We start from the raw sequence: 24,553 nt of genomic DNA, 5'->3' as shown, positions 1-24,553 counted from the left end.
CAGCAAACCCAGCCCCAGCAAGGTAAGAACAGGAGGCCTTGGGGAGTCTCTGAAGGCTGTGTGGCATCTGCCTTGTTCTCCAGCTTCCTTGCTTCCTTTTGCCCAGCCTAGTGCAGCTCAGGGCAGGTGACAGCTGGGCTGCATTCAGTGTGTCTCAGGCAAGGTTTTAGCTCCAGGCCCCTGGGGCTTTGGAGTGAGACCTGAGCCCTTCTGAACATCTCTTGGAAGCACAGGCAGAGGAGGAGCTTTTCCTCAGCTTTGAGCCAGGGCTCCAAGCAGACCCTTTTGGGGTGGGCTTGGTCTCCTCTCAAAAGGAATAAGTGCTAGGACAAGAGGACATGGCCTCAGGTTGTGCCAGGGGAGGGTTAGGTTGGACATGAGGAGCAATTTCTTTCCCTTGAGGGTTGTCAAGGCCTGGCCCAGGCTGCCCAGGGCAGAGGTGGAGCCCCATCTCTAGAGGGATTTCAGAGCTGTGGAGCTGTGGTGCTGAGGGCCATGGTTTGGTGGTGACCTGGCAGTGCTGGGCTCAGAGTTGGACTTGATGATCCTAAAGGTCTCTTCCAACCAAAGCCATTCTCTGCTTTCCTTAGGCTCCCTGCTCTTTGCCCCTTCTCTTTAAAGGCCAGGGGCAGGTTCTTTGCAGGGTTTTCCATGCAGTCCCCACTTCCCATGTGTGCTGGGGCTCTGACCAGCGCTGAAAGCAAGCTTTGCACTCCTGGGCTTGATGGCAGCCCCCTGGGGCAGCACTGCTTTGGATTCCCCCCCTGAGACAGATGGAGCCTGTCTAGGGAAGCCAGAAGGAGGCCACACTGTCTGGGGCTGTTCCTCATGATCCTTGTATGGGTGAGACAGCAGCACATGGAGAAAAGTTTCCTCCTAACAGCCTTCTCTGGGCTTCCCCAAGCTGAAGAGCCACTCTGGCCAGGTGTTTGAGGTGGATCCTGTCCGGCTGTCCGTGCCCAGCTGCTCCCAGGCCTTTGCCACGGTCACTTTCACTCCACGGAAGGTGCAGAGCTACTATTGCACTTTTGAGGCCTCCCTCGATGTCCACACAAGGTAACTCACCTCAGGAGAGCTTGGGAGGGGACCTTCCTGATGGCTTCTAGCTCTTGGAGTAGCCTGGGGTAGAGTACTCAGCGTTACAGCATCCCAGCAGGGAGGGGCTTGGAAGGGAGCTCTAGGGATCATCCAGCCCCACCCCCTGCCTGAGCAGGGCACCCACAGCAGCTTGCCCAGGATCCCCATGGCCAGGGGACTGTGGAATCTCTGCAGAGAAGACTCCCCAAGCTCTCTGGGCAGCCTGCTCCAGGGCTCCAGCACCCTCACCTCCAGGATCCCCTCTGGGGCTGCTCTTCTCCAGGCTCAGCAGCCCCAGGGCTCTCAGCCTCTCCTGCTGACAGAGATGCTGCAGAGAACTCAGAAGCTGTAGCTGCGAGATCCAGCAGAGCTGGGGAGTCAGTGCCCTGCTGTAGCCTGCAGCAGTGCCTGTGAGGGCAGTGGGACACTGACACTGGCCCAGGGTGCCCAGAGAGGTGGGGAATGCCCCATGCTTGGAACCATGCCAGGTCAAGTTGGCTGGGGCTCTGAGCAAACTGCTGGAGTTGCCAAGGGCCCTGCTGCCTGCAGGGGGCTTGGACTGGATGAGCTTTCAAGGTCCCTTCCAAGCCAAAGCATTCCAGGATTCTCTGATGCCAAGGAGCCAACAGGGAGTGGATGAATCAGGAAGCAATGGAGCTGTGTGCAGCTTCAGCTGAGCTGGAGAATGCCAAGGACAGAGGATTGTTTCCATGCCCTGAGCCAGCTGCCCTTGTTGCCTCCTTGTTCCTGTGCTCAGGAGGTGATCTGGTGGATCTCCTGGGGTGCATGAAGATCTTTGATGCTAAAGGAGCCATTGGATCCCCTCTAAAAGACCCCAGCTCTTCTGCCCTAGGCCCTGTGTGTGTCCTGGGCCTGCCCTGCCCTTGCCCAGCCCTTTAGTAGCTGAGCTGGGAGTGGATCCATCAGTCTGCTGCCCTAAGGAGCAATTCCTGCTCTGAGCCTCTGTGGAGATCACCTTCCCTGCTGGGGTCACTGATTTGCCCCTTCTTCCTTGGAGACTTTTCCATGCTCTGCTCATGCTCCTTGCTTCTGTCTCACCTCAGCACAGCCAGGGAACCTGCCCCATGGCCTCTGTCACCTCCTCATGTCTCTGCTGCCCTGCAGGGCTCCTCTAAGTGAAATGGTTTGAACTGGTGCTCTGGGAGGCTCTGGCTCTGCAGAGCAGATTCCTCTTGGATGGGACTGGGAGGAGAGGGGCAAGGGGGAGCTGTGTCCTGGGGGCCAGGAGCCCCAGGCAGGGGAAATGCAGCAGGTGGCCCTGGCTCCACTGCTTGCCAAGTGAGCAGTGGCTCTGCTGCCCCTCCCCTGCAGCCCTGCAGCAGTGAGAGCACAGAGCCTGAGCTTTGAGATCAGCGGCGAGGGGAAGCTGCCGGAGGTGAGGGTCCTGCGCCCGGCGCTGAAGGACAGGAGAGGGAACCCCCTGCTGCTCTTCAGGAGGCTCCTGCTGGGGGCCTGGGAGAAGCTGCCCCTGCTCCTGCAGAACTCTGGCCCTGTCCCTGCCCAGGTGAGCAGCTGCTGAGGGAGCTCTGCTCTGGGAACAAGGCTGCTGCTGGGCAGGAGAGGGCCCAGCGCAGCCGGTGAGGGTGGGCAGGGGCCCCACTGCTCTGCAGGTGCCCTTGGAGCCCAAAGGAAAGCCTTGGCTTGTGCTCAGAGCCCCTCTGTGGCAGGAGGACGACCTCCTGAGCTTCTGCTGTGGCAAAGCAGTGGGCAGAGGCTCGTGCCTCAGCAGCCCTTCACTTTTGCCTCCACCTCCTTTGCAAGCTCTGCTGCTGTCCTTGCCAGCCTTGACCCAGCCCTGGGGTTTGTGTTTTCCCTGCCTCAGGGAACAGCCTGGGAAGGGGCCTCAGAAAGTCTGTTGGAAGCCCCTGGCTGACTTCTGCTTGCCAGGAAGGGAGTTCCTCTGGGAAAGGGGATTTTGGGACCTTCTCAGGGAAACACAACTCAGAGAGTCAGGCTGGAGCCTTCCTGTCCTGCCTGCTTCTGTTTCCATCCCCTCCCAGTGTCTCTGGATGCCTGGCTTTGGGCTGGTTTCGCTCCAGCCTTGTGCTCAGAGCTGTGTTGGAAGGGGGGCAGCGTGCTGGGCTGCCCGTGGTGGAACAGCAGCAGTGTGGGCTCAGGCCCTGGGCCATGCTGTGCCCACCCCAGTCTGGTCCTGCTCTTTTCCCAGGTGCTGCTGGACCTGCTGGATGAAGAGGGAGTTTTCTTCTTGAAAGCCAGGCCCAGCACCAAATGCCTCTCCCAAGCTGTGGGCATGAAGGACTCTGCTGGGGAAGGTGAATTCATCACCCATGAAATGTGGTCACTCACAGAGGGAAAACTTGTGTCCTGCTGCTGGCTTGGCCAAGCAGCAAGCAGCTGTTGGCCATAGCTTGTGTCCTGGGGCTCTCTGGGGCTGTTGCACATGGACTCTTTGCAGGGTTGATTTCTACCTGGCAAGCTCTAGGAAGCTTTTCCATTCTTATGGAGGTGGTGGGTTGAGTCCTGGGGGGGGTAACACCACTTCAGTGGAGCATCTGAGGTCTGTGCTGCATATGGGGAGTCCCCAGCCTGAAGGGAGGCTGCCCCTGAGCTCACAGCCAGCCAGCAAAAGCCCAAAGCTCTCTGACTCAGCTGTGCTTAAGGCAGGAGCTATCTGGCTGCAGTTTGAGCCAGGGCTGAGCACTGAGCTGAGCTTAAGACAACTAACAGGGATGGCCCTGGTAGTGTCACAGCTTTGTGACCATGGGAGGAGGGTCTGGAAGCACTGGTGAGCCAGGCTGTGCTTAGAGACAGCTGTTTTTCAAGCTCCTGTTCCTTTTCTGGAGCATGGAAATGTTTGCAGTGCCTCACCTGTCCCTGGTGTCCATCTCTGTGCAGAGAGGAAGCCCCACACTGCTTCCCTGCTCCTGCAGCGTGGGCAGACAGCAGAGTTTGAGGTGGTTTTCAAGCCCACCCTGGCCCAACGCCTGGAAGGGAAGCTCCACCTGTCCGTGCTGGACAACCCCTCTGAGACCACCATCAGGCTGCTGGGGGAAGGCTATGAGGATGACTTCACCCTGGACAACATCCAGGGACTAGTGGCAGACAGGGAGGAGCAGAACCTCCCTGAGAGCAGCCTGGAGGAGGACAGCCTGGAGGGTAAGAGGAGAGGCTGCCAGGGTGTAGCAAGGAACCTCCAGGGCTGGGCACACCTTGTGGCAGCACAGGGCTGGCCCAGATTTAGCAGCCAGCTGCTGTCACCTTTTGTAGCCTGCAGAGCAGCCTTGCTTGGGAGCCCCAGGGAAGGTGCCTTGTCAAGGGAGAAGTTTGCAGGCCAGCAGGGAGGGCTCAAAGGAAGCAGCTTTTGATTGAGGAGCTCTAAAAGGAGGTCTGCCAGCCCATGGGGTGCTGTGAAGAGCACATCTGATCATTTGTGTCCTCTCTGGGTGGACTGCTTGGTGGCTAAGGAATTGGTTGGATAGTCACAGCCAGAGGATAGTGATCAACAGCTCAATGTCCAGATGGAGACTGGTGTCCCTCAGGGGTCCATGCTGGGCCCAGAGCAGCCCTGCAGAGAAGGACTTGGGGGTGCTGGAAGGTGCAGATCTGGAGGTGAGCTGGCGCTGTGATCTCAGCCCAGGCCCAGACATGTCCTGGGCTGCACGTCCCAGGGGAAGGAAGGCTTGGAGAAGGTAGAGCTGGAGTCCTGTGTGTCTGTGGGGGGCAGAGGGCTCTCCCCTCATGCTGAGAGCTCTCTCTCTCATTGCCAACAGCTGACCCAGGGGATCACATCCAGTTTGGGTTCTGTCCCGTTGGCACCCCCTGCACCGTGACCTTCACCATCGCCAACCGCAGCAGGGGGCAGGCCCTGCGCTTCCAGTGGCTGCCTGAGCCTCCCTTCCACTTCTGCCCCCAGGTGAGCTTGGTTGTCTCTGCTTTTCCCTGCTGCTCAGACCCTGCCTGGCAGCTTTCTGGGAGCCACCACGGAGCAGTGAGAGCCCCTTTCAGTGCCACCTAGGAGATGCCATCCCTGGCTTTGCTGGGGCCAGAAGAGCTCCATGTTGTGGGACATGGCATCTTTTGGTGGTGTTCTTCTCCATCAAAACCCAGATAAATCCTCAGTAAGATGCAGTTTGACACAATCCCAGCATGGTGGGAGTTGGAAGGGACCTCTGGGAGTCATCTAGTGCAACCCCCCTGCCAAAGCAGGGCACCCACAGCAGCTTGCCCAGGATCACAATGGCCAGGGGGGTGTGTTTGAATCTCTGCAGAGAAGGAGACTCCACAACCTCTTTGGGCAGCCTGCTCCAGGGCTCCAGCACCCTCACAGCAAGGAATTTTCTCCTCTGGCTCAGATGGAACCTCCTTGGTTCCAGTTTGTGCCCCTTGCCCTGTCCCTGGGCACCACTGAGAGGAGTCTGGCCCCATCCTCTTGTGCCCCACCTTCTAGCTCTTGATAAGCTTTGAGAGATTGTCTCTCAGGCTGCTCTTCCCCAGGCTCTCAGCCTCTCCTCACAGAGGTGTTGCTGGCACAGCTGCTCCCCACGCCCACAGCCTGTGATCCCTTGCCAGTGATCCCAGGTTGGTCTTGGCTGTCTGCTTCTCCCTAGGTGGGACACCTCCATGCTGGCTGTGTGAAGGACATCACAGTGACCTTGCGATCAGAAGTTGAGGTCACCTTTAAAAAGCACCCAGTGAAGTGTCAGGTGTCCAGGATCTCCTTCCAGCTGCCACCAGAGGAGGTCCCTGACTGGGATGACAGCCTGCATGCCACCAAGTGGGTGGATACCACAAGGGCCCCAGGTGCCACCTGGCCTGTCAAGAAGAAGGTGAGAAGCACAGCAGCAAAAGCTCCCTGAGCTGCCACAGGAAGGTCTGCTGGTGGCAGCACATCTCCATCTCTGCTGGCTGAGCTGCTCCTCCTGACAGTGAATCCACCCCTGAATGGGAACCAGCAGGATGTGTTAGAGGAAAGGATGCTGCTCAGGGATCTGAGGGCTCAGACAAGATGGGGAAGTCTCTTGGACAAGAGAGGCCAACCCTAAACCAAGAGCTGAAGTGTTGCAGTCTGTGTTGGATGGGAGCTCACAGTTTTGAACCCACTTGCACAGCATGGTGGGGGTTGGAAGGGACCTCTGGAGGTCATCCAGTCTCAACCCCCTGCTAAAGCAGGGACACCCACAGCAGCTTGCCCGGATCACAATAACCAGGGGGGGTTGAGATCTCTGCAGAGAAGGAGACTCCACAGCCTCTCTGGGCAGCCTGCTCCAGGCCTCCAGCACCCCCACAGCAAAGAATTTTCTCCTCCTGGTCAGATGGAACCTCCTGGGCTCCAGTTTGTGCCCCTTGCTTCTTGTCCTGTCACTGGGCATGACTGAGAAAAGAGTCTGGCCTCATCCTCTTGCCCCCCAACCTCCTGCCCCCCACTTGAGCTGTTGGTCAGCACTGAGCAGATCTCCATTCCCTGGAGTTCAGATCTGGTTTAGATTCAGTGCCTTTGAATTCCCAAGGAGTTCAATCCCCTGCTTCTTGTTTTGGGTGCAGAGCAGCAGTAGCAGCACTCTGCTGTGTGTGCTGCGGAGCCCCCCAGCGCCCTGGGGCTGAGCTTTGAGCGTTGTCTGCACTGAGCAAGGCAGCAAAGCTGGCCAAGGGTCTGGAGAGCAGGGCTGATGGTTGGACTCGACAATCATCCAGGTCTTTTCCAACTCCAACACCCTCTGCTGTTGGCTGTGGGGATCTCAGCAGCAGCTTCTGCTTTGACTTTCCTTGCCCAACACACTTCTCTTGGGTGATGGCTCTGCCCCAGCTGCTGAACCACTGCAAGACCTGGAAGCCAAATCATTTTGCCTAGCAGAGGCAGAGCAGTCAGAGACTTTCCAAATGAGTTCACTCCCACCCCCAAATACCCCTTCCCAGCCCCCAGCAGTGTGGTGGCTGCCCCACACCAGACATCTCTCTGGAAAGTCCTTTGTCCTAAAAAGAGTTTCCAGAGCTGTTCATTCTTGGGGTTCTCCACCCACAGCCTCCAGGAGGGAAACTGGAGGCTGCTAGGTTTATAGGGGCCAGGAAAAGCAAGGTCAGGCACTGGTACCCAGTGGCAGTTCCCAAGTGTGTGCTTGCAGTGCTGGCGCTGCTGGCTTTGGTCAGCAGGCGACACACAGCCTACAGCAGAAGGGTCTCCTGCTGCTGTCTTCATGGGATGAGCCATGGGAATGTCCTTCCTAGCCCCTCTGTGTGGCTGCTGTTGGAGGCTCCCTGATCAGCCTGGCACTCAGGGCCCTGCTCAGTGACTCTTCTCTTCTCTTTGCAGGTGCTGGAGCCAGAGGCAGAACCAGCTCACACTGTCTTGGAGAGCAGCAGCCGTGAGGTGCAGATTTTCCTCAGCGCTGTTGTCACTGGCTCGGGGTGTGATGAAGAGGTTATTAATTAATATGGAACACAGAAATATTAATTGTATTAATTATTAAAATAATTAATAACCACTATTTGATGTACATATTCTAGTGCACAGTTGTGCAATACACCCCATAAGTGGTTTAGTATTTATCATTTGGACTCCATTGGAATATTTACAGAGTTAATGTCTATGAATCTAAAGAAGGGTGCAATTCCACTGCTTGTCCACCAGATGGCGAGTTGATGGGACATTGGCAGCTGCCTAACTCTAGAGAGAGACATTACAATGCATCAGAGGTGACTTTGCCAGACGCGGGTGCTTTGAACCAAATGTTAATGAGTAAGTGGAAAGCACGGGGGAAGATTCACTGTGTCCTTTGTTGTAGCAGTCTGCTGTCACCGGGCTGGCTCCTGACTGGTCCAGATGGTGACAGTGGGGGGCAGCCTTCTCCCTCCCACGGCAGCAGAGAAGAGATGGAATGTAGGCTAGCTGGCAGGCAGGTTCCCTTGGCAGGACTATGGCAGCTCCCTTCAGATGGCAGGGAGCGGTCCTGTGGGATCGGCCTGGCAGGGCCGGTAGGGCTGGTCCCAGGATGGGGTCGGCCCTGTGGCAACGACCTTCGGGGCCGGCGTGGACAGCCCTGGGGAGGAAGTGCGGCTGCATGAAGCGGCGACTTCCCCTTTGCTTGGCTCGAAGGTGTGGACGGGACCCTATCGGAGTGGTCCCAGCTTTGGAGCACAGGGCATGGACTCCTCTTCTCTCCCACAACAGTGGCATCATGCAGGCCTGCGATGAAGCACTGGTCCCGCTTTCTGAGCTGACACCCAGGGTTGTGCAGCTTGTTAGTCTGCTGCTTAAGGCTGAGGCAGATGTTTGGACTGCTGGACTCGGCTAGTCTCTTCCCTGGCAACTGGGCAGATCTTACCCTCAGGGGTCCAGTCCTCTTGAAGACATGGCAGGGTCTTCCGGCCTGTGAGACTGGTAATACAAGGCTGTAGCTTCTCAGGTGCTCAGCGTATGTCACTCCTCAGGAGATACTCTCAGGGCCAAGGCTCAACAGGCCTGCCTGGATGCAGGCTTAAGAGCAGGCTATGGCATGAGGTTAGGCTGGAGCAAGGAGAGAGAGCAAAGTGAAAGAGGGCAACGTATTTACAAGTTGGGGTAATACTTACAGGTTTCTTGCGGCTAGACTTGGCCAATGGGCATGCCGTAAACAATCGGCTGCAGCCTACAGGAAGCGTGAAGCTAGAATGACGCCATACTTGGTATTAGCACCAGCATCCCCTGCCATGGGTGTGTGCGGTGGGCTGTGCTGCCTCGGCCTTTGTTCCCCTCATGAAAGGAGAGGGAACTTGTCCACATGCTGGGACAGGTATCGATATCTGGGCATAATTCTGGGCATAATGTGCCTTCACCACACTGAGCTCCACCCCTTCTAAACAATTCCAGTGGCTGCTAATACTATCCATCTCATCTAAAACAATAGCTACAATGAGTAAATAAAGTTCACAGTCCATTCTGGATACTTTCAGATGGAGATGATTCAGGAGTCCAAAAACCAGGCACCAAGAAAAGAGAAAACAGTTTGTCTCTCTGCATTGCAGCAAAGAAAAGGAGCAGGGACTCTCAGGTGACTCAGGGCTCTCAGGGCTCTTAGGGTTCGTGCTCCGTAGATGCCTCATGGATTACTCCTTTGGGCACAAGGTTGTATCTGTACAACACTCTGAATTGAAACTCTCTCAGCTAAAGTTGGATTTCTTTGGGGAATGCACTGAATTTCTCCATTCTCTTGCATTACCCAATAAGTGTGACCAGGACCTTCAGCAGAAACCAGCCCTTAGACAGGTTTGGCCTCTCCTGAAGGAGAAAATATCCAAAGAGTTTTGCCTAACAGATCCTTTTCTCTAACAACAGGAACTCTATCACCTTCTACCTTTCGGGACAAACCTGAGTGTGCAGGTCCAGCTCCATTCACTGAGCCTCTGCTATTTACCAGCCAGGTTGCTGCTGCTAGATGTTTCTCCCAGAGTGGTCTTCAGCAAACTATTGTAGTGCTCAATCTTCCCTGCAGCTGGTGCATAGTAGGGGATGTGGAATATCCACTCCATGCCTGCTCTGTGGCCCAGTTCTTCACAAGATTGTTTTTGAAGTGAGTTCTGTTGTCTGACTCAATCCTCTCTGGAGTTCCATGTCTCCACAGGATTTGTCTCTCCAGACCAAGAATGGTGTTCGGTGCAGTAGCAGGAGGTACAGGATGAGTTTCCAACCACGTAGTGTTTGGCTCTACCATAGTAAGAGGGGATTGGATGTGGCACTTGGTGCCATGGTCTAGCCATGGGGTCTGTGGTGACAGGCTGGACTGGATGATCTTTGAGGTCTCTTCCAACCTTGGTGATCCTGTGACACTGTGAAGCAATATTCAGGCCGGAGATTGTGAGTCAGTCCCAGACCTGGGGTTGGGAGCAGCGGGCAGGAAAGTTTATCACCCAGAACTCTGTGCTGGGTATAATTCTGTAAAGCCAAGGAACAGTACAAATAGGACCCAAGCACAGTGCCTGACACTGAAAGTGAAACTGGAGTACAGGTGGGGGATGCTGGTGCAGGGGGATGGGCGAGTGGCACACACCTGGCTGGCTGAAGAGGAGCCAGAGCCAAAGGCAAACAGGGGCCGGGTGACTGAAGAACCTCTCTGTTGAGCTGCTGCTGTGAAACACAACTGACCCCTGGCAGAAAAGCGATTGGAAACTTAGCCCATCCCCTGCTGGGCATCAGCACAGCGCTGAGTGGTCAGGATCCCTGCCAAACAGCTTTGGCTAGCTTTGTGCTGGGACATCTTTCCTTTGGTCTGTCTCCCCCAGCTTCTTAGGGCTCTGACTGAAACCTGTTTTGGGCCTAGTCCTGTCCACCCAGGACATCCTGCCAAGAGGTATTCAGCTGGCACTGCCTGGGCTGTGTTCTCTCAGCTCTGCCTTCAGCTGCCTTCCAGCTTTCTCCTGCTCTCTTTCCACAGGGGTTTCTCTTTGGCTCTCTGGCTTTGCTTCTCAAGTGCCCACAGCAGGCAGGGTTCCTTTGGCTTCTTCCTGCCCCTCCTGGGCTTAAGGGGGAGCAGCCATGGGCTTAGTTTTCCCTTGGACACAAGCTAGGTAAGCCTGGCCTGCTAAAGGCTGCTGCTGGGCCAGCTCTCAGCTGCCAAGGGAGCGGTGATCACTGCCATGCCCTGGTGCCTGGAGCAGGAGAGCTGACTCCAGGGCAGACTTTCCCAGCAGTTTCTGCCTGGCTGCTTTTCCCCCTCTGGTGTTTTTACACTTCAACTGCTCTGAGCCAAGGCTGACTTCCTCTGGAGGCAGCTGTGCAGCCCCCCCAAACATCCTCTTAGCAACCTCCTCCTGTGTGGCTCAGGAGTGCCCTTGTTCCTGTGCTGCCAGGCCTCAGGGCCTGAGCCAAGCCAGCAGCATTGCTCAGGGAGTTTTGTTCCCAGGTGTGGGTTTGCCTCTGCCCAGGTCAGGAGGGACAGGGATCTGCTGGAGAGAGCCTGGGGTGCTTTCAGGAGCAGGCAGGTTGCTCTGTTGCTGCACAAGGGGCAAGAGAAGGGCTTGGGCTCCCAGAGAGGAGGGGATAGGATGGGGAAGTTGCACTGGAGAGGCTGCTCACAAACTCCACTGCTCCAGGGCTGTAGTGCAGAGCAAATAGACAGAAATCCCTGCTCTGGACTCCACACAGAAGCTCCTGAAGCCAAAGCTTCACACAGACCTCTCTCTCTACCAGGCCACCCACCCCCAGGCTTCCACGGCCCCCTCCCTGCCATTGCCTCTCTCCCCTCCCTTCCCCCACCACTTGTGCCGCAGCACAAGACTCAGCCTGGCAGCTCCAGGCCTGCTTGGAGAAGCACCAATGCTGAGCAGGCCTCAGCTAAGAACCTGCACATCTTCCCAGGAGGAGAGAAGAAGGGAAAAGGGAAGAAAGGACCTTTGCAGGCAGTGTTCCAGGGGGGCAGGACTTCTGGGCATGGAATCCAGAGGTGACACTTTGTGGGACACCTCCTGGACCTTTCTAGCTGCTGGAGCTTTGCAGTTCTTCAAGGCAAGCAGCCTCAAACTGCCACAGAGCCCAGCAGAGAGCTAGGAGGATGAGGAGGGGACTGGACTATCTCTGTGCTGAAGAAAGACTGAGAGCTCTTTAGTCTGGCAAGGAGAAGGCTGAGAGGGGACCTGGTCACTGTCTATCCATATCTGAGGGCTGGGAGTCAGCTGGAGGTGCCAGGCTCTTCTCAGTGGTGCCCAGGGCTAGGCCAGGGAAGAGGAGGCACCAATTGGAGCACAGGAGCTGCCACCTCCACAGGAGGAGACACTTGTTTGGGGTGAGGGTGCTGGAGGCCTGGAGCAGGCTGCCCAGAGAGGTGGTGGAGTCTCTTTCTCTGGAGCCTTTCCAAAGCCAGCTGGCTGCGTTCCTGTGGGACCTGCTCTGGCTGCTGCTGCTCTGGCTGCTGCTGCACTGGCTGCTCTCCAGAGGTCCCTGCCAGCCCCTAGCAGTCTGTGATTCTGTGAGCTCCTGGCCAGCTTTTCCCCTAGCTGCTTGTCTGTCAAGCAGGACATTCTTTGCAGCTGCCATTTTCTTAGGAGCTCTCTTTCCCTCCTGGCCTGCTCTGGCAGTTCAGCAGGGGCAGTGCCAGCAGCTGCAGGCAGTGCTCAGGTACCCCTGGCACAAAGGCACAGGTGGTTGGCTCTGCAGCTCAGCCATCCTGCTTGGTGCCAGCTGGGCCTCACAAGGTGTTCTGCTCTGGGCTGCTCTTTGTTTCTTGACTCAAAGCTGTCCTTATGTTCTGGCAAGGCCAGAAGCTCTTCAGGAGCAGGAGTGAGAGTCACTCAACTGAACTCTGGCACACAAAGCTTCCAGGCAATTCTTAGACCTCCTTGAGCCTGGAGCCTGAGGGCAGGCTGTGAACAGAGTCCTTGGAGCATCTGCTGAGGATTACTGCTGCAGCACTGGGCAGGAACCAGGCTGTGGGCTTGTGTGACAAGCAAGGCTTGAGAGGTGGTCCCCAGTTTCTCAAGGCAGATCCTAGACCCCAAGCTTTTCAGTCTTTGATCTTTCATGTTCCTTTCTTTACCTTCCCAGCTTGATGCAGAGCAAGCTCCAAGCAGTGCCTGCTCGGGGGCAGGAGTGCCCAGCTGGGCCCCGCTCCAGGCTCCAACCTTCTCCTGCACAGCTCTTTCCTAGGGCTCTAGAGAGGCTCCCACGGGCTCTAGAGACGCTCCCATGGGCTCAATGTGGGCTCCTTAAGCCACAAGAGAGGCTCCCAAGGTCTAGAGAGAGGCTCCCAGGGGTATATAGTGTCTGCATGAGAGTCTAGAGAGGCTCCATAGGCTTCTAGAGAGGCTCCCAGGGGCTCTACAGAGGCACCATAGGCTTCTGTAGAGGCTCCATAGGCCTCTGGAGAGGCTCCCACTATGTATACAGAGGCTGCATAAGCCTCTACAGGAGCTCCAATGGTCAATAGAGAGGTTCCTCAGGCCTCCATAGAGTCTCCCACAGGCTCTTCAGACGCTCCCTAGGCCTCTACAGAGGCTGCCACGGGCTCTACAGAGGTGCCATAGGCTTCTGTAGAGGCTCCATAGGCCTTTACAGAGGCTCCCACTGTCTATAGAGAGGCTGCATAGTCCTCTATAGAAGCTACCATGGTCTATATAGAGCCTCCAACAGCCAGGATAGAGGCTCCACAGACCTCTATAGATGCTCCAACGCTCAATATAGAGGTTCTATGGACCTCCCTAGAGGCTCCCAAGGGCTCTTCAGAGGCTCTCTATTCCTCTATAGAGGTTCCCACGGGCTCTATAGCTGCTCCCATTGGCTCAATATGGGCTCAATATGACACTATAGAGGCTCCATAGGCCTCTATAGGGGCCCCCATGGGTCTATAGAGTCTCCATAATGCTCTATAGAGGCTCTATAGACCTCTATAGAGGCTACCATGGTCTACATGGTCTCCAACAGTCATTATAGAGAATAGGATAGAATAGGATAGGATAGAATAGAATAGAATAGGATAGAATAGACCAGGTTGGAAGAGACCCTCAAGGTCATCGTGTCCAACCTATCATCCAACACCACCTAAACAACTAACCCATGGCACCAAGCAAGCTATCAAGTCTCCTCTTGAACACCTCCAGTGATGGTGACTCCACCAACTCCTTGGGCAGCCCATTCCAATGGGCAATCACTCTCTGTGTGTAGAACTTCCTCCTAACCTCCAGCCTAAACCTCCCCTGGTGCAGCCTGAGACTGTGTCCTCTTGTTCTGGGGCTGGTTGCTAGAAAGAAGAGACCAGCCTCTGCCTGTCCACAACCTCCCTTCAGGTAGTTGTGGAGAGCAATAAGGTTACCCCTGAGCCTCCTCTTCTGCAGGCTAAGCATCCCCAGCTCCCTCAGTTTCTCCTCAAAGGCTTGTGTTCCAAGCCCCTCACCAACTTTGTTGCCCTTCTCTGGACCCCTTCCAGCAAGTCAACCTCCTTCCTAAACTGAGGAGCCCAGAACTGGACACAGGACTCAAGGTGTGGCCTAACCAATGCATAGCACAGGGGCACAATGACTTCCCTGCTCCCGCTGGCCACACTATTCCTGATGCAGGCCAGGATACCTGGGCACACTGCTGGCTCATGTTCAGGTAGATGTCAGTCAGCACCCCCAGGTCCCTCTCTGTTTGGCAGCTCTCAGCCACTCTGCCCCCAGCCTGTAGCTCTGCCTGGTGTTGCTGTGGCCAAAGTGCAGCACCTGGCACTTGGACTTGTTGAATGCCATCCTGTTGGACTCTGCCCATCTGTCCAGTCGGTCAAGGTCCCTCTGCAGAGCCCTTCAACCCTCTAACTGACCAACATCTGCTCCTAACTTGGTGTCATCTGCAAATGTGCTGCTGACTGACTCAATCCCCTCATCCAGATCATCAGTGAAGGTGTTAAAGAGGATGGGGCCCAGCACTGATCCCTGGGGGGCACCACTGGTGCCTGGCTGCCGGCTGGATGTGGCACCATTCACCACTGTTGGGGATCGTTTTGAGCAAGAGGGGTGTCGTAGGGTTGGGAGGGTAAGGCCAAGAAGCCTCCTCCCTCCCCCCTGTAAAGTAAAAGGAAAGAAAATTGAAGGGAAAGGGAAAAAAAACCTCACAGCTGAATTAGCAAAGCAGTGGGTGCTGTATATTTACAAAGCAATGTAGGATATGCAGGGGAATATATACAAATTTACAATATTTACAATATATACAAAGATATACAATAAAGTAACACAGAAATGAGAGTTCCCCCCTCTGCTGAGGGGATTCCCCACCTCCGCTCTCCCCCTCTCTCCCCCTTTCCCCAGAGCGGGTTAGTAAGAGAGAGAAAAAGAAAAAAGTTAGAAGCAGTTATGTATTAATTGGAAAGCAGTTAATACAGGCCTTGCAGCTTATCAGTTTCAAGGTCAATCCTTGGCCAAAAGCCCAGCACAGAGAGAGCTGCTGCTCGGTGGAAGAGCGGAAGAAAGACTGAAGATAAAAGTGCCGGAATGCCCAGGATAGCCTCCTGCACTCCCAGTTCAGAAGGTGCTTCCTCCCAATCTACCAATGAAATTAGTTTAGATCCTTCTTTTCGTTTACCAACTTCCGTCCACCATATTCCCTTTCTTAAGGGGACAGCCTCAACTGGTGACAAGGGGACATGGGTCCCAGCAACACCCATGCAATTCAGGCCTTGAAGAATTCTCTGTTGATAATAGAGCGGTGGAGTAGGAGCTGTGGGAAAGAGTTGATTGCCTGGTATGCTGAAGTCCAGCTGCCCCTGAAAAGGGAGGCAAGCAAGATAAGCAGGAGGCGAGATCTGGGAAAAAGAGCAATTAGACTGAGTAGGAAGAATTCCACAGAGTTGTGAAAACAATGATGTAACCTTCTAGAGAGGAACCAATAGTGTGTGTTAAATTAGAACAGAATTAACTATGCATAAGGTAAGACTATAAATAATGAAGTGTGGAATAATAAAGTTGGATGATTACTATCACTCATACTGAGTGCTGTCGTCCCTGCCTCCGTTCTCATCAAGTGGCACTTGAGCAGGGACCCAATTCTGCGGGTATTCTGAGGCGTTTCGATGGGGACGACAGTGGAGACCGCACCCGGGGATTACGGGCGAGCCGACGGTGGAGGAAGGCTCGGGCGGGCCAGTCAGCGGGCTGAAATTGGCATGCCAGTGGAAAACGTCAGTGGGCTGGAGTTGGCGGGCGGGCAGGTATTGGCGTGCCTGAGGAAAGGAGCAGTGGACACCGGCGGGTGACAGAACGTGGCAGTGAAGTTCGCGGACCTCGGTGAATATGGGCAAAGAGGGAGCGCTCTCCTTATTTCAATGCTTTCTAGAAAAGCGTAAGGCAGAGACATCGCCCAAAGTAATGCCTGGTCTTTGGGCCCATGGATCCGCTTTAGGGCATTTCCCTAGCGGAGAGAGTTATTTTGATGAAGCTTCTTGGAGAGAGTACGGGAACAAGTTGTGGGACTGGGTCATTGATGGTGATAAAACTGCTATAAAGCTGCAAACGTCGTGGTGTGAATGCAGAAACTGCATGAAAAAATGTAAGTTAGAGCAGCGAATGGCTGCTGCAGTTACAGCGAATTTGTCAGAACGGGATGCAGCGCCAGTTGTATCTGAATTGCGACCAAAGGATGTGTTTGAGAAGTATCGACCGATCAACCGGGGCCGCCCCCGATACACCTTGTGGCACCAGCAGACCCGCCCCGACGGTGGCACACACCAGCGGCCCCCCCTGCGGCTCCAGCTGCACTACACCCCCCCCCCCCCCCCCCAGCGGTTTCTGGTACAGCTATTGCCGACCATGGCTCTGTTCTGATTTAAAGCAACAGTGCTAATTTCTTCATTTCTGATTGTAATGTCTTTCAGAGATTTGTCATTTAGAGTTGTGCTGAGTTTTCCTGGTAAGCATAATGAACGGCAAACATTTGGTATTTACAGGTACTTAGTACATAGTGATTGCAGTAAGGTGTAAGTACTTAGTAATGAGTTCACATTGTAAGATTCTCTTTTGGTTGGAACCTTCTTAGCTGTGTGCCTTGGCATTTCAAAGGAGCTCCATGTAATGTAGTTAAGGTTTGTAGTAAAGAGGTTTTAATTTTAACAACTATTCCTTCGCAATGTGCAGAAGAATCAAGACTAAGAGGAAACAGCATTTCCCATGCAGTCGAACATCGATCACAATAGCTGCTATGATAATCTGGGATCAAAAGCATCAACCAGAAGAATGTACCACAGCATCATGTTGTGGCCGGTTGACGTTGCCCCCTTAAGAAAGGGAATATGGTGGACGGAAGTTGGTAAACGGAAGGAATAGTCTAAACTAATTTCATTGGTGAAGTGGGAGGAAGCACCTTCTGAGCTGGGACTATACTGGGTTTTTCCAGCACCTTATCTTCAGTCTTGCTTCCGCCTCTTCTTCGTGCAGCAGCTTTCTGTGCTGGGCTTTCTGCCAAGGCTCCGGCCTTCAAACTGACAAAATTGATAAGGCCTGTATTAACTCCTTTCCAATTAACACAAACTGCTTCTATTTTTTTTTCCTCTCTTTCTCATTCTATCCCATTCTGGGGAAAAAGGGGGAAGAGAGGGGAGGGCGGAGGTGGGGAACCCCTCTCTGTCCGAGGGGGGTCACTCTCATTTCTGTGTTACTCTGTTGTATATCTTTGTATATATTGTAGATATTGTAAATTTGTAAATATCCCCCTGCAAATCCTACATTGCTTTGTAAATATAGCTCCACTGCTTTGCTAATTCAGCTTGTGAGGTTTTTTTTCCTTTCCCTTCAATTTTTTTTCCCTTTTACCTTACAAGGGGGAAGGGAGGAGGCTTCTTGGCATTACCCCTTCCAAACCCACGACATTTTTTTTATTGGCGCCCAACGTGGGGCAGATAATTAGTTCAATTTATTATTTGATTGATTTAGTGTTTTCCAGCTGAATTAGCAAACATGAAGGTATTGTGGTTTGTGGAGCGATTGTTCTTTTCAATTTTTGGGGCTCTGATTTACAGATATTGTTTGGGTTTGATTTTGGATTACCTGGGTAAATATTTGGTGCGGACAATTTATATGTGGGTTATGTATAGAGTTAAATTATGGTATGGAAAATGTATTAATTTATTATGGCCAGTGAGATACAGGAATGTTACCTCCACCACTCTCCCAATTGAGATAAAGGGTTTTAGGATTCCACCGGAGGAGAGAGTAACTTTAGGTGATGCCTGGGATCCAAAGGTGATTTATTTCATGTCTATAATTCTGCTGCTGGTGATAATTATCGTGTATCTCCTGATTTCTTTACGGCGAGAGAAAAAGGTGTCCAGGGCGTGTTTTGTTATTAAAACTAGATCAAAAAGAAAACGCCGTGGCTCTCGATCAGTCCCAGAGTCATCTAGTGACGAGGACTGTGGAGAACCCGTGTCAGTTAAAAAGAAGGCTAAAAAGTTAATTGGTAAAGCAGCTCTAAATGACTTTGCTGATTCTGGCAAGCAGCCAAGGGCATCGGCTGGTATCAACATGGCACCTACTCCTTCTCCCACTCCTTCTCCTTCTGCTTCTTCTCCGTCGGCCAGTAATGGAGCAACGTCACTTCCGCCCAATCCCTCAGTGGGACCGGAAGTCACTGCCCCAGCAGCTGATTTATCTCAGGACCTGTCAGCTTCCATTAAGGTGGCTGTAAATTCAAACACAGCTCCAGTTAAGGTGGCTCCTTTAAAGACTAGAGGTGGAAAGGGCAAAGATGGAGAAGAAGAGGAGGAGACTGATCCTGGTGAGGGGCCCTCTACTCTAAAAGATCCTGCTGAGGAGGAAGAGAAGGTTTGTTTTAAAGATCTAGCTAACCTAGTGAGATCAAAGCAGGATAGAGATGAAGTTAGGAAAGCAGCTGGCAAAGGTGGTTCTCAGCTTAAAGAGATCCTTAGGAGAATGACAGCAGGATTTTACGGACAAAGAATTCAGGGAGATGAAGATGGAGATGATATTTCAGACTGTTCTTCGCCCCGGGAGGAATTGCGAAATGTCCGTAAAGATTTCACCAGGGCAGATAAGGAGCCAGTTCTAGCTTGGCTTAGTAGGTGTTATGATACAGGTGCTTCAGCTCTAACAGTTGGAGACAAGTCAGCAGCTCAGTTAGGAACTCTCTCAAGGGACAATGGAATAGATAGACATCTAGGTGAAGCTCTCGGTAAGGTTAATCTGTGGATACGCCTTTTAATGGCGGTTGCCCTGAGATACCCTTCCCGAGATGATCTTCCATGGAATCCTAAACCCTGGACTACCATAGATGAGGGAATTAAGCGCTTGAGAGAATTTGCTGTTAGAGAGCTACTCTATGGTGAACATGAAACTCTGAATCCTGATGATATTCTTGTGGGTATTGGTCTTGCTAAAAAGATCATCAAACTTGCTCCTTCCAATTATGCAAACATTCTGGCAAGCAGAATTGTGTCAAGAAGTTATGGTGGAGCTTCTCCCACGGTTGGCCAATTCAGTGATCAAATGAGACAATTGGAGGATAGCATGACACGTGGTTCTTTGGTTTCAGCCATTAAAACGATGTCTGGTGATATTCAGAATTGCATAAGAGAGTTAAAAGATGAATTTAGAAATTCCATATCCCAATTGGCACAAAGGGATAATTTCAATTCTTCCTCCAGGTGGGTACAAGTTTCATCTGTGAGGAATACACGTCCTCCAAGGAGGACATTCCAAAACAGGTCATTCCAAAACAGGTCATTCCAAAACAGACCACCAAGGCAATCACGTAGAACTATTTGGATAACTCTGCGTGATCAGTTTGGTGAGAACATGAACCGCTGGGATGGCCAACCAACTTCTAATCTTTTCAGGAGACTGAGGGAATTGCAAAGTGGCAGAACCCGAGGTAGCAATACCAGAAGGGTAGCTGTTACTTCCACAGTTCCCCAGAATGACTCTTATGGCTCCAACAGTGGCTCCAGTTATAACATGCAAAGTTATAACCCTGCACAATATGTGCAATGCACATGTGCGCATGTTCCCCATAATTAGGGGTGCCCTGCCTCCCGCCAGGGGGAGGAGAGGGATAACAGAGATAACAGAATCTATTGGGATGTGTACATCCAGTGGCCTGGCACTTCACAATTTCGGAAGTACAGGGCCTTGGTTGACACAGGAGCTCAGTGCACCATAATACCATCAAATTATCAGGGATCAGAGTCCATAACTATTCTGGGAGTCACTGGTGGATCTCAAGAGTTAAGTAAGGTAGAGGTTAATATAAGTTTAACTGGGAAACAATGGAGGAAGCATACAGTTGTGACTGGACCTGACGCACCTTGTATTTTGGGAATTGATTTTCTGAGAGAAGGGCGTTTCAAAGACCCTAGAGGTTACAAATGGGCTTTTGGAGTAGCTTCAATAGAAATTGATGGACAAAAATTGAAGCTATCTGCCAGACCTGAACTTTCTGATGAATCTGCAGTTGTGGGACAACATAAGATACAGGACATTAAATTGCCGGTTGCTTCTCAGACTGTGCATCACAGACAATACAGAACCAACCGTGACTCTTTGTTGCCCATTCAGAATCTGATTCGTCAGTTGGAGAGTCAGAAAGTTGTCAGCAAAACTCATTCACCTTTCAACAGTCCAGTGTGGCCTGTGCGGAAGCAGAATGGAGACTGGCGTCTGACAGTAGTCTACCGAGCCCTGAATGAAGTGACACCACCTATGAGTGCAGCAGTACCAGACATGATGGAGCTACAGTATGAGCTGGAATCCAAAGAGGCCAAATGGTATGCTACCATAGACATTGCTAATGCATTTTTCTCTATTCCCATAGCAGAGGAATGCAGGCCTCAATTTGCTTTCACCTGGAGAGGAATCCAGTACACTTTCAACAGGCTGCCAATGGGCTGGATCCACAGCTCAAGCATCTGTCATGCAGTGATCCACGATGCTCTGGAGAAAGGCGGTGCTCCAGAACACATCCAGTTCATCGATGATATCATCGTCTGGGGTAAAACTGCTGAGGAAGTCTTTGAGAAAGGTAACAAAATCATTGACATTCTTCTGGATGCAGGTTTTGCCATCAAGTGAGACAAGGTGAAAGGACCTACCACAGAGATTCAGTTTCTGGGAGTGCGGTGGCAGGATGGACGCCGACACATTCCAGTGGATGTGGTAAATAGAGTCTCTACCATGGCAAGTCCCACAAACAAGCAAGAGACCCTACGTTTCTTGGGGATAGTGGGATTTTGGAGACTGCACATTCCTGGATACAGTCAGATTGTGAAACCTCTGTATGATGTGACTCGAAAGAAAAACCATTTCCACTGGGGACCTGAACAGCAAGCACCCTTTGACCAGATAAAGCAAGAGGTAATTCAAGCAATGGGTCTGGGACCTGTCCGAGATGGTCCAGACATTAAGAACATTTTGTACACGGCTGCAAGTGAGAATGGTCCAACCTGGTGCTTGTGGCAAAAAGCTCCAGGTGAGACACATGGACGACCTCTTGGTTTCTGGAGTCGAGGTTACAGAGGTTCAGAGGCTAATTATACTCCAACAGAGAAAGAAATTCTAGCTGCCTATGAAGGAGTAAAAGCATCTTCTGAAGTGATTGGAACTGAATCACAACTTCTCTTAGCTCCCAGATTACCAGTTTTGAATTGGATGTTCAAAGGCAAAGGATCCACACCACATCATGCCACAGACTCAACCTGGTCTAAGTGGATGGCTCTGATAACACAGAGAGCTCGAATGGGAAATCTTGAAAGACCTGGTCTAGTGGAGGTGATCTCAAGTTGGCCTGAAGGTATCAACTGTGCCAAACCTCCAGAGGAGAAAGTAACTCGTGCTGAGGAAGCTCCTCCTTACAATGACCTTTCTGATGATGAAAAGAAATATGCTTTGTTCACAGACGGTTCCTGTCGTCTTGTTGGAAACAAGCAAAGGTGGAAGTCTGCAGTGTGGAGTCCAACACGCCAAGTTGCAGAGGCGAAAGATGGAGAAGGAGAATCCAGTCAGTTCGCAGAGGTAAAAGCTGTCCAGCTAGCTCTCGACGTAGCTGAACGTGAGAGATGGCCAAAGCTTTATCTCTACACACACTCATGGATGGTAGCCAGTGCTCTATGGGGTTGGCTAAAGAACTGGAAGAAGAGTGGTTGGCAGAGGAAAGGAAAACCCATTTGGGCAGCCAACCTGTGGCAGGACATTGCTGATCGAATCGAGAGAATTCCAGTGAAAGTGAGACACATCGATGCTCACATTCCTAAGAGCAAAGCTACTGAGGAACAGCAACACAACCATCGGGCAGATCTAGCTGCAAGAGTTTCTCAAGTAGACATGGACTCTAATCTTGATCTCGACTGGAAACACCGAGGTGAGATATTCTTAGCTCAGTGGGCTCAGGATTCGTCAGGACATCAAGGCAGAGATGCAACATACCAATGGGCTCGTGACAGATCCATAGACATTTCCATGGATGCCATCACACAAGTCATCCATGACTGTGACATTTGTGCTGCTATTAAGCAGGCAAAACGACTTAAGCCCTTGTGGTATGGTGACAGATGGTCCAAGTACAAGTATGGTGAAGCTTGGCAGATTGACTACATCACTCTACCACGTTCTCGTTCCGGTAAGCAATACGTGCTTACTATGGTAGAGGCAAACACTGGGTGGTTGGAAACTTATCCAGTTCCACATGCAACTGCACGCAACACCATTCTCGGTCTGGAGAGACAGATCCTGTGGAGATACGGAACTCCAGAGAGGATTGAGTCAGACAACGGAACTCATTTCAAGAACAACCTTGTAAAGAACTGGGCAAAAGAGCATGGTATTGAGTGGATATTCCATATTCCCTACTATGCACCAGCTTCAGGGAAGATTGAACGCTACAACGGTTTGTTGAAGACCACTCTCAAAGCCATGGGAGGTGGATCTTTGAAAAACTGGGAAAAACATTTAGCACAAGCAACCTGGCTGGTAAATAGTAGAGGCTCAGTGAACCGAGCTGGACCTGCACATTCAGATTTGCTACGGAAAGTAGAAGGTGATAGAGTTCCTGTTGTTAGAGAAAAAAATCTGTTAGGTAAAACTGTTTGGCTATTTTCACCCTCAGGAGAGGCTAAACCTGTCCGAGGGGTGGTTTCAGCTGAAGGTCCGGGTCACACTTATTGGGTAATGCAAGAGAATGGTGAAATTCAGTGTATTCCGCAAAGAAATTTAACTTTAGCTGAAAGAGGTTAATTTCAAACTGCTGTACAGCTACATCGCGTCCAAAGGAAGAACCAACGAGGAATCTACGGTGCACGAACCCTGAGATCCCTGAGAGCCCTGAGTCAACTAAGAGACCCTGAGAATCCCTCTTTCCCTTTTCTTTGCTTCGTCGGTGAAGAAATGAACTGTTTTCCATTTTTCTCATTTTCTGATTTTCTTGGACTTTTGAATCATCTACATCTGAGCATAGCCGGAATGGACTATGAACTTTACTCACGAACTGTAAATATCGTTGTGGATTGGATGGACAGTATGAACAGCCAATGAAATTGTTTAGAAGGGGTGGACTGTGGCCGGTTGACGTTGCCCCCTTAAGAAAGGCAATATGGTGGACGGAAGTTGGTAAACGGAAGGAATAGTCTAAACTAATTTCATTGGTGAAGTGGGAGGAAGCACCTTCTGAGCTGGGACTATACTGGGTTTTTCCAGCACCTTATCTTCAGTCTTGCTTCCGCCTCTTCTTCGTGCAGCAGCTTTCTGTGCTGGGCTTTCTGCCAAGGCTCCGGCCTTCAAACTGACAAAATTGATAAGGCCTGTATTAACTCCTTTCCAATTAACACAAACTGCTTCTAATTTTTTTTCCTCTCTTTCTCTTTCTATCCCATTCTGGGGAAAGGGGGGGAAGAGAGGGGAGGGCGGAGGTGGGGAACCCCTCTCTGTCCGAGGGGGGTCACTCTCATTTCTGTGTTACTCTGTTGTATATCTTTGTATATATTGTAGATATTGTAAATTTGTAAATATCCCCCTGCAAATCCTACATTGCTTTGTAAATATAGCTCCACTGCTTTGCTAATTCAGCTTGTGAGTTTTTTTTTCCTTTCCCTTCAATTTTTTTTCCCTTTTACCTTACAAGGGGGAAGGGAGGAGGCTTCTTGGCCTTACCCCTTCCAAACCCACGACACATGTGAATTAGGACTGAATGTTATGGTTGGTTGATTGTTGTGTGATTAGAGAAAATGTTCACAGGGACTTATCTGTTATCTCACCAGTTTGCTATAATTTTACACACCTAGAGGGAAAATCAAAACTCGTAACAACACAACATGCATTTTCATTTTGGGTTGAAAACATCAACAAACAAACAAATAAATAAATACAAAGGGGGAAGAGAGAATAGCCCATAGCAAAACAAAAAAGGTGTTTTTTCAATGGTCCCAATAAGAGATCAGTGTTACTAGGATGAGCAAAACACATTATTATGGGTAATTTTATGTTGGGCAAAGCAATGAAGCTCTTTTGCTCTTGCTGCTTGCCTGCAAGTTTTCTGTCTGTGAAGCTAGAGCCTGGCCAGATCTACCTTTACAGATGAAAGAAATCTTGCTGCCATTAAACAATTAATGATTTTTGACCATCCTAGAGAAAATAAAGATGCAAGATAACCCTAAAGCAGATTACAAGAGACAGTGCTAAGGATTGCATTTGTGCCTCAATCTCTGTGTGCAATGTGTTCATGCAGAATCAAGTCTTCTCTGTCAGTAAGAGGAGTGAAATGTAAAGATCAGAACTGCTAAGATCTAAGTTCTTCTTTACAATGTCTGTTATCTTTGACCATGCATTATGCCAGGTCTGTTAGAGCATTCTATCTAGTTCAGCTTAAGCTTTGTGCCTTGTATAGGTAACATGGCCCAACAGGACAGGCAGTAATGAATTTTGTTTGAGCCTTCAGACTGTGGGTGAACCTTTTCAGATGTGTCTGATAGGGATACCCAGATTTGATGTAAATATGTTTGTTAATTATAGTAGTAATAATTGTAGTAATGAGAGTGAAGTGGCAAATTGTAGTGCATTATTGATT

General features: G+C 51.5%; 1 protein-coding gene across 1 annotated transcript; it reads left to right on the top strand.

The window, feature by feature from the left end:
- The first annotated feature begins 985 nt into the window (after positions 1–985).
- LOC137460878 (hydrocephalus-inducing protein homolog) lies at positions 986–7,492 on the top strand. Its single transcript, XM_068170927.1, has 7 exons — positions 986–1,056; positions 2,410–2,602; positions 3,266–3,371; positions 3,955–4,215; positions 4,830–4,972; positions 5,667–5,885; positions 7,367–7,492. Exons 3-7 carry the CDS (start codon positions 3,350–3,352, stop codon positions 7,484–7,486), a joined length of 765 nt encoding a protein of 254 aa, XP_068027028.1. The 5' UTR covers positions 986–1,056; positions 2,410–2,602; positions 3,266–3,349; the 3' UTR covers positions 7,487–7,492.
- The last annotated feature ends 17,061 nt before the right edge of the window (positions 7,493–24,553 follow it).

The sequence above is a fragment of the Melanerpes formicivorus genome, unplaced genomic scaffold, assembly GCF_026170545.1.
Source record: "Melanerpes formicivorus ecotype bairdi unplaced genomic scaffold, bMelFor1.0.p_v2 SCAF_850, whole genome shotgun sequence".
In the NCBI taxonomy this organism is placed as follows: domain Eukaryota; kingdom Metazoa; phylum Chordata; class Aves; order Piciformes; family Picidae; genus Melanerpes; species Melanerpes formicivorus.
This window is presented reverse-complemented; position numbering and strand designations above follow the sequence as displayed.

What these genes read in the sequence shown, in the direction of transcription:
- LOC137460878 (XM_068170927.1), top strand. Translation starts at nt 3,350, where the DNA reads ATGAAGGACTCTGCTGGGGAAG. An exon ending in GAAGGACTCTGCTGGGGAAG is followed by an intron (nt 3,372 to 3,954) that starts GTGAATTCATCA and finishes ATCTCTGTGCAG; the next exon opens with AGAGGAAGCCCCACACTGCT. An exon ending in GGAGGAGGACAGCCTGGAGG is followed by an intron (nt 4,216 to 4,829) that starts GTAAGAGGAGAG and finishes CATTGCCAACAG; the next exon opens with CTGACCCAGGGGATCACATC.